The sequence below is a fragment of the Eutrigla gurnardus genome (assembly GCF_963514095.1).
Source record: "Eutrigla gurnardus genome assembly, chromosome: 11".
Classification (NCBI taxonomy): Eukaryota; Metazoa; Chordata; class Actinopteri; order Perciformes; family Triglidae; genus Eutrigla; species Eutrigla gurnardus.
The window spans coordinates 11,990,042-12,002,676 of NC_139925.1; the positions used below are offsets into that span (position 1 = coordinate 11,990,042).

Here is a 12,635-nt window from a genome sequence, read left to right on the forward strand (position 1 = left end):
CCAGGATGAATAGGTCTGGCTCTCTTTTTTTTCTCCTCTAACGTCCTTTAAGAACATTCTGTTTGCCTCAGAAACCTTGAGGAGGAAGACACACATTCTTACAGTGACCGTTATCCTTGCCAACTGTTGCCAAGTTAAGTTTCGGAGTGTGTATTGATATACTTGCTACACTTGCACATCCTACTCCCACGTCTCTGTTTCTGCGGGAATGAAAGTTGTCCCACTCTTCATCTGACAGACCCGGAGAGATTGGTTCAATCTCCCTTGTGAAACCTCCCACGACCACAAACATAAAATAACAATCAAGCCTGAAGGGAAAATTGTGGCTCACAGCGTTTTCCTTCTCTGGACGATTTTATTAATCATGTGTTAGAATTAAGGAATCAGTGAAAGCATTAAACATGTACTGGAGGCATCGAATCACCTTTGGCCCATGTCTGTAAGTCCAACTGCCAAGATAGCATCTTTTTGTCCCAAAATACGCTGACATTGACTGTATAATAGTACCTGACTGTCACAGATTATGAGTATTAAGTATGACTCCCACGACGTTGTCACCGATTTCTTCCTGCTGCTGTGAATAATAGTCAAACTTTAATTGAAAAGTGCAGAAGAAGCCGTACCGCACAGTGCACACGCACACGTGCGCGCACACACACACACACACACACACAGCATATGCAGAGATGAGAGAACAAGTGAGAAAGCAGTGACAGTTTCGCAACAGGGTTGTCGGAGTGAGATGACATTATCGGCTTAAATCAGCCCAATGCAGACAAACCGCCAAGACGGGGTTTCCCTGCCATTTATGGCAGCGGTAATTCCTGTGGAGACAATCATATCTGCTGGATATGATTGCCTCCTTGTGTACATGATAGTCATGCATAGTCATTAGCCGATACAAAGTCTGACTCATCAGGGGGAAAATAACATTCAAATCTGTCCACAGAGCAATTATGATCATATATTTTTGTTTGGATTTTTTTATCTGATAATAAAATAGTGCAGAAGTTAGATTATTGTTGAAAAGGTCTTTGCTCAAACAATGTCATATTCCAAATAATTGATTGTGCAAGTAAAAAGCATTTCTCCTTTCCTCCATACGTTTTGGCAGCTGCCGTCGCGATTCAAGCCATCATTGGACGAGCCAAGCGAGGCATCTCAAAACGAGCTCAAACGAGCTCAGCTGGTTCTCCTCCAATAGAAAGGAGCAGAAGCTCAATAGAGAGGTTTGCTTGAACTGAACTGCTGAACGACTCGCATTATAGAGTGAAGTGAGAGCAGCCACCCTGCAGAGAAACCTCATCTCAGCTGCTTTTAATCTTCAGTCTCATTCTCGCGGCCACTAGCTAAACCTCTTGACCACAGTTAAGAGTCGAGACAAAGGCCGAGCAGAAAAATAGGAGCTTTGCTTCGTAGCTCAGCTCTCTCCTTACCACCACACATTGGATACAAAGGCGCCATTAGCCCATTGAAGGTTCCTATCCGCCTCGCTATGTAGCTATTATTGAATATGTGTGGAAAATTGGCGCCGGCCCAAGCAGTGGTGAATTATTTATCTACTAGTCATATTTTCCCCCCACAAACTACTTTGTGCTCCTTATGAGGAAAATTGTTTACTTATTCATTTATCAGTGTGAAAAAAATAATGTGCTGTATTGTTATCTGGGGACTGGAGCGAAGTAAAACTAGCGGAAGAAAAGACATAATAGATTGAAGCGAAACCAGTTCATTGGAACAAATAAATGGTTGTTGTTTAACACTTAGATGTTGTAACGTTGCATTTGTCAATGTATATCTCATTCAAAGCAGATTTGAAAGATATACACATGACAACAAGAGCTCATTAACAGTGAATTCTTAAGAGGAAAAAAACTGTAAAAACAAATTTATTTACCAATAAATGCTTAGAATTGAAACCACTAAACCTCACTGCGAAACTGTGCCTAAGGCAGACAGTTCTTTCCAAGATATTATAAATGATTATAGTAAATGGCAACATTATTTACAGACATTTACACAGTTATTAATACTTTCCATGTACTTTGACTGTAATGTACTGAATCTTCTTCATGCATTTCATGAATGTAAGAATTCAATGATTGAAATCAATACTCAATCATTGCATTGTTTCTTATGATGTATGTAGATACTATAGCCACCGTGACAACCTTTGTATTCATTTTAACCATGTTCCCTGTGTTATTGGAGTACGCAGCTTAATTAGTCCATCAAGTCTTACCTTCTAATTGTCTTATAATTTGTGTTCTATGTCTTTCCAGGTTTCCACTAGTGAGCGAACTGGCTCCATTCGGCACACCGGTGGGCACTATTCTAGCTGCTGCTATCAATCAGACCATCTTCTACTCCATTGTGGCAGGAAATGAACTAGGTATGTGCTACAGAACATATATGTTTCCCAACACTCTTACACTTAGTACAATCATAACGCATCCTCTATATTTGAAGTACAAAAACCCTCTTGTTCATTTTCTCTATTTATTTCTCTACATAAAGCAAACATACTTTTGTGTGTGTCAACTTCTACAGAAGCTTTTGTCTGACAGATGCAGATGTCACAAACCAGATTTTATTCGCTGTAATGGAAACTGCAAAAGTAATATGTGCTTTTACTGACAACAAAAGGTGTGCAATCATATATTTAAAATACTCCTGGAAAAGCTTCCTGATCATTTTTGAAAATTGCAGGATGCACATCTTAGCGTTTGTCCCGTCCTTGCTTAGAAGTAAGTACATTGTGACATACATCAAGCTGTGTTCTGCTTTTCAAACTGAAAGTCTGAAGAGCAGAATTGCATATTGGGAGAGAAAGTATTTAGGAGATGGCTTGGAGACGCACTTGTGAGTATCCACCATGCATCTCAAGTGCTCCTGTAATGGTCTGTGTCATGGAATCGTCAGCTAGAATCATTTATGCTCCTGTAAATTGCAGGTTGAACACCTAATAAGAGTGCTATGAATCTACTTTCAGGCACCTGGCAAAGATATCCTCAGGCAAAGCAAAAGCCTTTCTGAAGCATGGTCTTTTTACATAGCCGCAGTTATGGGCTGTTAGGGTCTGCCCATACCATTGACAGGTGGAAACAGCTATTTATGCTGTATTTCAGTGAAATTTTTTAAGACAGCAGCCTCCATCAGAATCCAAGCTGTTGTTATCTATTGCACATGTGTAAAGATTTACAATGACTTTGGCATCTAGATAGTTGAATTCAACTTTGTTGTGTGAATTAAGGTGCTAAAAAGGCTCTATTCAGCTCATCATCAGGACCACTTTGCTATAAGCCTGTGAAGGAGTTTATACTGTATATGTATTCAGTTTTAATACCTGCAGAGTCACGTTTAAACGACATTGACCTAGAAATGTGAAGGGCCAAGAGCGAGAACAAAGCCGAGCCGTATAGCTCTGATAGGAGCACTGTGTGCAGTAGTTAACCTATGCAGGTTAAACATCTGCTTTCATCCACTCTCTTGCATATCTTCTATGGCTTCGTCTTGTTCCCACAGCCCTAATGCACTCTGATTTGTTTCTAGGTCATTTTCAGGTGAACAACAGGACGGGCGTCATCTTCACAGCCAAACCTCTGGATTATGAAAACGTGACCAGCTATGTCCTCCGGGTCCAGGCAGACTCGATGCTGGTTGTCATGTCCAACCTGCGTGTGCCTTCCAAAAGTAAGAAATAGCATCCGGTGAACGGCTGCACGTGGCTGGTTGAGTTGTACCGTAGATCAGGGAGGAAATTCTGTTTCATATTATTCCAGATGTTGCATTTATATTTAATAATCCCTCTCTGTGACAGATCGTGGTTAAATACATACGTAGAAATTCTGTTGCAGCCTATTTATATCCTGCATTATATATTTGTCCATATGTGTGGATTATCACATGCTTAATTCTGCCCGTGTGCGCGTTAAATCTGCATGTGCTGCCCGCACTGTTATGCTGCAGATCAAAACCAGGCAAATATTGTGTCACAGTGTGTATAGCTGCACTTTCATGCTTTATGCACTGTTGCCTTTCTCAACTGCACCGATCCATTTGTATACTTGTTGGCAGCTTTATTCAGCCTGTAATTGGGGGTTCAGCTTCACACTTCAGTCTGCCCGTTTGTCTGACTGCGTTGGACCACTATGGCGTTTTCATGCGTGGAGGCTAAGATGAGATGTCATATTATTTGAGTAACTGTGCCGCAGTGCCAGCGGTTATTTTCTATTAATTTGTGGAATATCTCAAAAGCTTTTAAAACGTGTTTAATATTTGACCACCCTCCGTTCCCGCCGCCGGGTGCGAGCTCTGCCTAGAACTGTCACAGCTAGACTGCTCGCAATGTGAAAAGTTGAGTGTGAACGTGTAGAAAACATGAATTATGTAATAAATGCAGAGGCAGATTCGACTCTCATCTGCCACTCACAGCGATTGTTAAAAACAACCTTAAAAATAGGATTTATCCATATATTCAAAAAGCAGCCTTTCATCAATCCTTAAAAATCATTAGGTTTAAATGTGTTGCAAGGGGGGGTCTAACGATCAGAAATAGCCCATTTGTTTTAATTTGGCGAGACCAACCCCAAAACGAGGGCGGGTGACAAGATATTAATCATAGCAAATTCTAAGTTCATGCAAATCGCTGTGCATTTCCATTCTGAGGGGCTAAAAGCCTGCTCCTGGCTGTGTCCCACCGCCTCCCCGATCTCTCTCTCCAGTGTCTTTTTCATGGCTTCGCAGTCCGGGTCCGATGCGTTGCATAAGGTGAATAATATATGTTCTCCCCCAATGTTGCGCTCGGTTGTGCACACACAAAAAGTGACGGAAGTAGGAAGAGTTGAAGACGACAGAGAGAATGTCCACACTGACTTTTTATCATACCTGGCCAATTGCTCCGTGAAGCGGGCGTTATTGTCAGGTCGTCCGTTTCGGATAATTACCTTCAATCGTCAGATGTGGGGCGCAAATACGGAGACCTTCAGACGGCCAAACTTCACCCGGAATATCATTAGGCTCGCTCGCGGACGAAAGTTTTGTGAAATGATGGATGAAGTGCGAGCAACTAGTTGGGTTCATGCCTCACTCTGGATCCATTTGAGCTGAATAATCAATGACCTACTCTACCTGCCTCCCCTCGTCCGCCTGTCTGATGACGGCAATTACACGTACACAACACTCCGGCACAAACACCCACTCACGGCACTTATCTGATGGATGTAAAGACGGGGACTATCTCTCTTGCGGGGCGTTACAGGCTGACATTGGCCTTTTGGCAGAGTGGGGAGAAACTGTCTTTTCTCGCTTATATTACTGTACTGCAGTGCAGATCAGGACTCCCTGACTCTTTCTTCTCTGTGTTGAATTTAAATTCTCACAGCATTTCTGGACTAAGACCAATGCACTGTCTATGTATGCACAAGGCAAATATGCACTCATGCATTTAAATGTGCATGCACGCGTGTGATAATCCAGACTAGATTTCATTTAACATGTTTTCTAAATGATATTCCCACTCAAGCTCTCCCTGCCTTAGCCTCCTCTTAACAGTTACTTTCATGCATCTTTATGAGTGCGTGAGGGGAGGAGGGAGTGGGCTGTATTTATATTTTTATATCCTGACGCTCTGCGGATGGAATTTATCCACTTTCTACAAAGAGAGGGAAGGGAGAGAAAGTTTCCAAACCCCTGGAGTCCTTCCTCTGTGCCTCACACTCACTGCTTTGTGTGCCTGTAATTTGATGTGCTGTGTTTTTGTTTGTCCAATTCCCCTGGTGTATCCTTAGCTCCAATGCCACACGGCTTTACATTTTTTTGTATGCCACCAGAAGAAAAATGGTCCTTGACTATGCATATTTATTTTCACCTAAACTGCAGAGTTGGAAGGATGTTTGTGCTATTTATTTATGCTGTTCATTGCATAGGTGTGAGTGACAATTTTTGCTCTTTAAAGGGGCAGCATGAATATATCACAAGCCAAAAAAGGGCCAGTTATGGGGCAATTTATTATTAAAATGCCAAATTGTCTGCTTCCATTCCCCATTTCTTTTCTAGCAGCGTTTCCTTACTCTGCTGCTTGATTGTCGGCTGCCCTTCAAACAATTATTCCCTATAATGTGGGAAATTGTTTGCAGGTTTAACTTTCAGACTCTTTTATTTAGTGCACCAAGTCGTGAGGAAAACAAACTCCTCTACAATGAATGATGCAAAGGTAGACCTCACTTAAAAATAATGGCTCAGAAGGCAAGGTTTCATCATCGTTTTTTATTATTTTGCAGCGCCATATTTTACTCAAAGTGTGAGTGTTCTCAGTAATTGGTTGGTAAACTGAATGCAAACTTGCTCGGTTGTTTTCCAAAACTACTTATCGGGGGACAGTGAGAGAGAGGTCATCAACACACTTCAGACTCACTGTTGAGTGATTCTGAATATTTTGCTGTAATCAAAACAAAATTAACCTCCTCATTATTGATGCAAAGTTGTCCGCTTCACCTAAATTGCTTCTCATGCTATTTTATTAGAAAGGATTCCGATAGGACTAAAGGATGTTTCTCTTTCCTGCGTGGAATTACGAATCAAATCCAAATGGTCTTTAATTTAGTCTGCTAAATTAAAAGGAGTTATCCTAAATTAATTCAGTACACTTTTGCTATAATAATAAAAATAATAATACAAAAAACAGCAAATGGCATGAATGTGCCCTCGTTTTCCTCACTTCGGGTATCTAAAATTGATTTCCAAATTCGTCAAACCACCCTCTTTATTTACAATTGATGATGGCGAGCGACGGGATCTCATTTGAAAAGACGCTGTGATGTTTTCAGCGATGACTTACTTGCAAAGCATTCTGGGGAAATGATTTCAAGCTATCTTTTGAAGTTGCGGACCGGCTGATGACCGTGGAAAAAATGATATTGACGTGACCGAGTTGGGGCTAAGTTATGCAACACTTGATCAACTCCAGTTCGGATGATTTCAGAGATGTGGTTATTCAACAGTTAGAGGCCATGGCAGTATAAACTTTATAGAATTGCGTGGTCCAATTCTTATTTTGTGATGGTGCAGCAGGTGAATAGGGTCTTTGAAGTACACAGACTGGATTTAGGTCTAATAATATGCTAGACACATAGTAGATATGTATACCTCCCAAGGAACTTGAATGCATTGAGATGCCGTTTGCTTTTTTGCAGCCAACACAGCCAAGGTGTACATTGAGGTGCAGGATGAGAATGACCACCATCCCGTCTTCTCCAGGAAGCTCTACATCGGCGGCGTGACGGAGGACAGCAAGATCTTCAGCTCTGTGCTCAAGATAGCGGTGAGAAAAACATCTTTGGTGTTGTTGGTTTGTGCTTCCGATCCTTCAACGCTTACCCTGCGGCCACGGCGCCAGAATCCATCCGATCTGCTGCTCCCTGCAACGCAGTTTCATCTCCTCGCCCGTATCGCTCGCTGCATCTCTTCCTCAATTCCGTTTCTCCCCGCTGTCTTGCCTTCTCCGAGAGCAGGTGGGATCAGAGCGAGTCGAGCAGTGTAATCCCAGTATGTTCACAGAAGCATGGCTGGACATCCTGTCTGATTAGCAGCCCGCTCTGCCAGGAAGGTTTCACTTTGTCATCCCGCATACTAGCCTGTAGGTCTATTTTCTCTATGCGTGGGTGTTTTGGTGTGTACTTGGTTTTGTGGTTGTGTGCAAAAAATCCATCCGGAACCGAGAGTCTTCATAGCCTACCTTGAATATCAGCACTACAGCTGACACACAGTCATGCATATATGTGCGAATGTACAATATCTCATGACAGATGTGTGTATTTGTCAAGGTTTAAGGATTTGTTGGCATTATGTATCCATTTTTTTTCCAATTGGATAATTGAGTATTTACAGCCATAAAAGGGTGTAATTTCCAGTTTTTCAAAAAAAAATCCTATTTTTGTTCCCCTCGCCTTTATTGTGTTAGGATTATTTTAATACTAAAGTCCCTGAATTCTCCTTCTCCCCAGGCACCAAAGCCGGTGTCAAAAACAATTTTAGACCAGGATTTTGAGGCAGAATAACTTTAGTGCCTACCATGATCAAACATCTCTGCTGTCAATGTCAGTGAAAATGCATTCAGCTTGACTCTGCCACCTGCATAACACATAGTGTGTGTAGTGTTGTCTGACCGAGGCTACTAGGCTGTATCTTTGATATAATGAGCTAACTTGTGCCTCAAGCGTGGTTTTGGGCTGACTGTCCACAAAATGATAGAAAGAAGAAATGTGGAGAAATGGATATAAGGTGATGTTCATTCCTTATCTGTTCGGTGCGCTTTAAGTGTTATTTGCCTGTTTGGCTCAAGACTTTTATTCCACATAAGAATGCTCAGAAATCATTTAAACTGCTAAATATTGTGCCTTATTATTTATAGTGTATTATGGATCTCAGGACCCCTTTTCAAATATTTTGGATGCGAACGGAAACGTCATTGGGAGGAGCTGCAGACAGTTTATATTAAAGTGGGACCTGGCAATAAACATGGGGGCTTTTTACAGTATAATGGACACCCATGGTGTCGAGGGAAAGTCTAAGAAAAGAAGAGAGTGTAATATAATATCTTGCAGGCATGTTGAGGATTACAAAGGTCACAAAGGGAGATTCATAAAAAGTATTTAAGGCCTTCCTGCAGATGAAAATCGTTCCAAATCATCAAAGGATACAGAGGAGGGAGCTGTCACTCATCTTAGAAATCCCCAAAAGAAATCTAAAAGTAAAAATATCTGAATATTTTATTGTCTCAATCAAGACCCCACATTGTCATATGCATTAACCATCTCATGAGGGCTTTGTTCCTTCGTGATAGACTAGAAAAATGACACAATTGTCAAAACAGATACCCATAAAAATATTTGAGCTACGTTCCTCCTGCTGTTACTTTTGAAACTCTACAGTGAAAATGATCTTCATACAAATTGCGACACACTATATATACCTGGCATGGATGCCATTAAACGTTATTACCTGCAATGTCTTTCGAATGAAAATACATTTGTGGGTCCAGCAGCAATTTAAAATCTGGTGTGTGTGTGTGTGTGTGTGTGTGTGTGTGTGTGTGTGTGTGTGTGTGTGTGTGTGTGTGTGTGTGTGTGTGTGTGTGTGTGTGTGTGTGTGTGTGTGTGTGTGTGTGTGTGTGTGTGTGTGTGAATATGTAAAGTTGATTCTAAAATCTGAAGAAGGGACGGAAGTCATTGCTGCCTTCAGATAAGGAGTGCAGAGCAAAATCATAATTTGTTTTCAAATCATGAATGATGAAGATGTTTTAGAAATGATGCGTCATTGCACACGACATCTTAATATGTATAAACCCATTTTGTGTAGGCTCAGATATACGGTAGATCATCATCGGCTGAACAACTCGACCAGTTTGCAATCCTTTCCCAGTCTTACTTTAACTTGGAGTAGACACCAACGTGTAGAATTATGGGTCAAGTGCTATATATAATTTCCCCGGAGGCCAAGGCATCTTTGGAGTATGGCTAGTGTGAAGTGTTTGTACTTGACTTCATCAGTAATGAGGCTGAGCGCCCCTTCCTCTGGAGAAATACCATCAACATTTGGCATACTCTAATATAAAGTAGTCACGAGCAGTAACTACCAGACTATTTATTTTTTATGGAAGCAAATGCTCGACACGTTTGCTTTATTTTTAATTGCAGTAGTTTGGAAAAGTTATGTTGAAAAAAGTTCATTAACAAGGTAAAAGTGCGCTGTTTAGATTAAAAGTTGGTTTGCATAATTACACCCTCCTTGTGGCACTTACTTGATCACTTAGTAATTTGACTACTTTTTGTTTTTCTCAGCATCTCTTTGGTTCTTGTCTGTTTATAGTGACATGTATATGGGGGCATTAGCTCAGGAGGTAGAGCAGGGTTGGCTGGTAAGATTGCTGGTTCGATCCACGGCTCCTCCTAGCTGTGTGTCCTGTGTCCCTGAGCAAGACGCCTCACCCTAATTGCTTCATACGAGCTGGCTGTCGCCCTGCGTGGTTGACTCCGCCGTCGGTGTGAATGTGTGTATGAATGGGTGAATGTCAGTCAACACTGTAAAGTGCTTTGGATAAAAGCGCAATATAAATGAGGACCATTTACCATTTATATACCGGTACATATATTCACAGATTTTACCCAATGAGGATATCTCACTCTGTTGATTTGTGCAGTCCTTTCATTTGGGACCTTGCTCCCCTCCTTTTCCAATAGCTGGAGAAAAAAATAGAGATTGCTCCTATTTATCAGTGTCACTTGCTACAGACAAGAGCTCTGAAAATTGATGCCTGTGTGTGTGAGCTCAGTGGCCAGTGAGAATGTGTGCCTCAGACAGGAAACGAGAGGCAGGGAACTTCAAAATAAAACAGGAGCATGACCAAACCCAAGACCATGACAGGCGAACAATTAATAGCTAATAAAAATGTGCCAACCTGTTGGTGGTTCTCACTCCAGCAAGCTTATAACAACGTCATAATAGTTATCCATCATTGGTTATGACATCATTAGATAACTAATCGTGGGTACAATGAAGGCAATGCAAGAAAATAAGTTCTATAACTGGACAGATCGTGATGGGAAAGTTTAATCATTTTGACTTGTCACATGGCTGCAGAACAGCAAGATTGATGCACCGCTGGGTTGGGGTTTGGGGGATGAGGGGGGTCACACAAGAAAAACCCTGCCTGCCTGGACTTTCAAGCGCATTGCTCTTCCGGCCCGTCCACTGACGTCACAGCAGGTGTTCCCTGTCAGCTGCCAAATGTCTCTTGTGATATGGCTATTTGGAAAGTGGCCAGAAGTATAATATCTGGAACCAAAGAGCCACCATGATGGCCAAATGCTCAAGCAATGATTGGTGGATTCAAGCTCAGGCTGTATTGAAATATCCACACATTGTTTTCTCATGTTCTTATTGGTTTGGGTATAAAATGTGTTTTTTTTCCCCTTTCTAACTGTTTGTGTATGCTACATGTGTGTCATAGGCCACCGATAAGGACACTGGGAATTACAGTGAGATGGCATACCGCCTGATTATCCCACCCACACCAGAGGGCCAGGACAGCTTCGTCATCGAGACCTACACGGGCATCGTCAAGTCGGCCATCATGTTTCGAAATATGCGCAGGTCCTACTTCAAGTTTGAAGTTATTGCCACGGATGACTACGGGAAAGGTCTCAGCAGCAGTGCTGAAGTGGTGGTAAGTAGTATTGTGGCTTATACTAGTCTATATAATTATACTGCACATGCACACTGTGCCTGAACACCAGTGCCAGATAGATTGCATGGTGTATGTGGCATTCACAACATGGTAAATCTGGAGAGAACAGTCCATTAAAATATGGAACTGGTTTGAAATTTCTATAATTTTCTAATTGTGTGTCTATAATTAATGTTGAGTAGCCTTATCAAAGGAGAATCCCACCAATTTTACAAGGTAGTAAGGTCTTCTGTAGCTCTGGAGGAGTTTTACGAAAGAAAACTATTGAAGTGACATCACTTTAGTAAACTTGGATTAGGATTTTACATTGTTTATCACAAATGTTGAACATTTTGGGACGTACGCTTAATCGGCAGTTAGATGAGAAGACTGATACCAATCACGTCAAATTGCTGGAGTATCCAGTAGAGTAGAAATTTAGGAATGAAAGGCTATTTTTCAATTCTGTCAATACATCAAAAGATGCCTGAAGAAAAACCACAATCTGTATATTTGGTCCATTCAGTTTGAAACTTCTGCTCTGTTACTCTTTATAATGATGTATTTTAGATAATGCTTTTTTTCTGTTTTTGCTAAGTGTGGGCTAAATGTTTTGGCTCCAGTCTATTACATTATTCACAGTAGGTACAGGACGCACAACATGTGGCCTCGGCCACTGGCTGATCATCCAATTAGACTCTTTCTTTCAGCCATGTGCATTAACTTGATAGACATTACGTGTCTCTATCTGTGTCTGTGTTTTTGCCGTAATGTATTTCGTCTATGTGTGCCGGTCTTTTTCTCAATAATTTCCCCATGCACACGCTGTGATTGGGCTCATCTTTGCTCCCAATTCAATGCTTATCTTTCCTGGCTGTACGAAGGCTTGTTTTTCATTTCAGTGAAATATGTCTGGCTAACAAGCCTCTAACAAGACAGAAGGCGGGTCTGGGACATTGCCTGGATATTGGAGAGCAGCGAGTGCGTAACCATGGTGCTCGTTAATTTTCAAGAGGAAACTTAATTTCACAGGAGTCGCATGGCAGATTTGGCTTCGGACCACAGAGGCTGTTTGCCTATGCACCTAAATGCAGCATCAGAATTAAGTCCTGTTAAGTTTTCCCGATGGCATCAATGCAAGCAAGCAATTACAGGATCTCCTTTGATCCACCGACAGAAGTATTTTGAATGAGTCGACCAAACTCACAGCAGGACATACTGTATGTGACCCGTTGGCTTAATAGCTTTAACATCATGATTTTCTGCTGTCTGTTTTCACCTTTTGATATTCTCTCTTTCCCTCAACTCTAATCTCTCGCAGGTTTCCGTGGTCAACGCGTTGGACATGCAGGTTGTGGTTTCCACTGTCCCGCCCACTTTAGTGGAAGAGCATAAGGAGCAGCTCATTAGG

At 41.6% G+C, this 12,635-nt stretch overlaps 1 protein-coding gene across 1 annotated transcript in view; it reads left to right on the forward strand.

The window, feature by feature from the left end:
• Positions 1 to 12,635, forward strand: part of LOC311021239 (protocadherin-15-like) — a 180,109-nt gene that overhangs the window by 148,021 nt on the left and 19,453 nt on the right. Inside the window, exons 26-30 of the mRNA XM_084021693.1 lie at positions 2,283 to 2,392; positions 3,553 to 3,693; positions 7,194 to 7,321; positions 11,009 to 11,224; positions 12,546 to 12,634. Coding sequence (XP_083877819.1) covers positions 2,283 to 2,392; positions 3,553 to 3,693; positions 7,194 to 7,321; positions 11,009 to 11,224; positions 12,546 to 12,634 — 684 coding nt within the window. The remainder of the gene's footprint in view (positions 1 to 2,282; positions 2,393 to 3,552; positions 3,694 to 7,193; positions 7,322 to 11,008; positions 11,225 to 12,545; position 12,635) is intronic.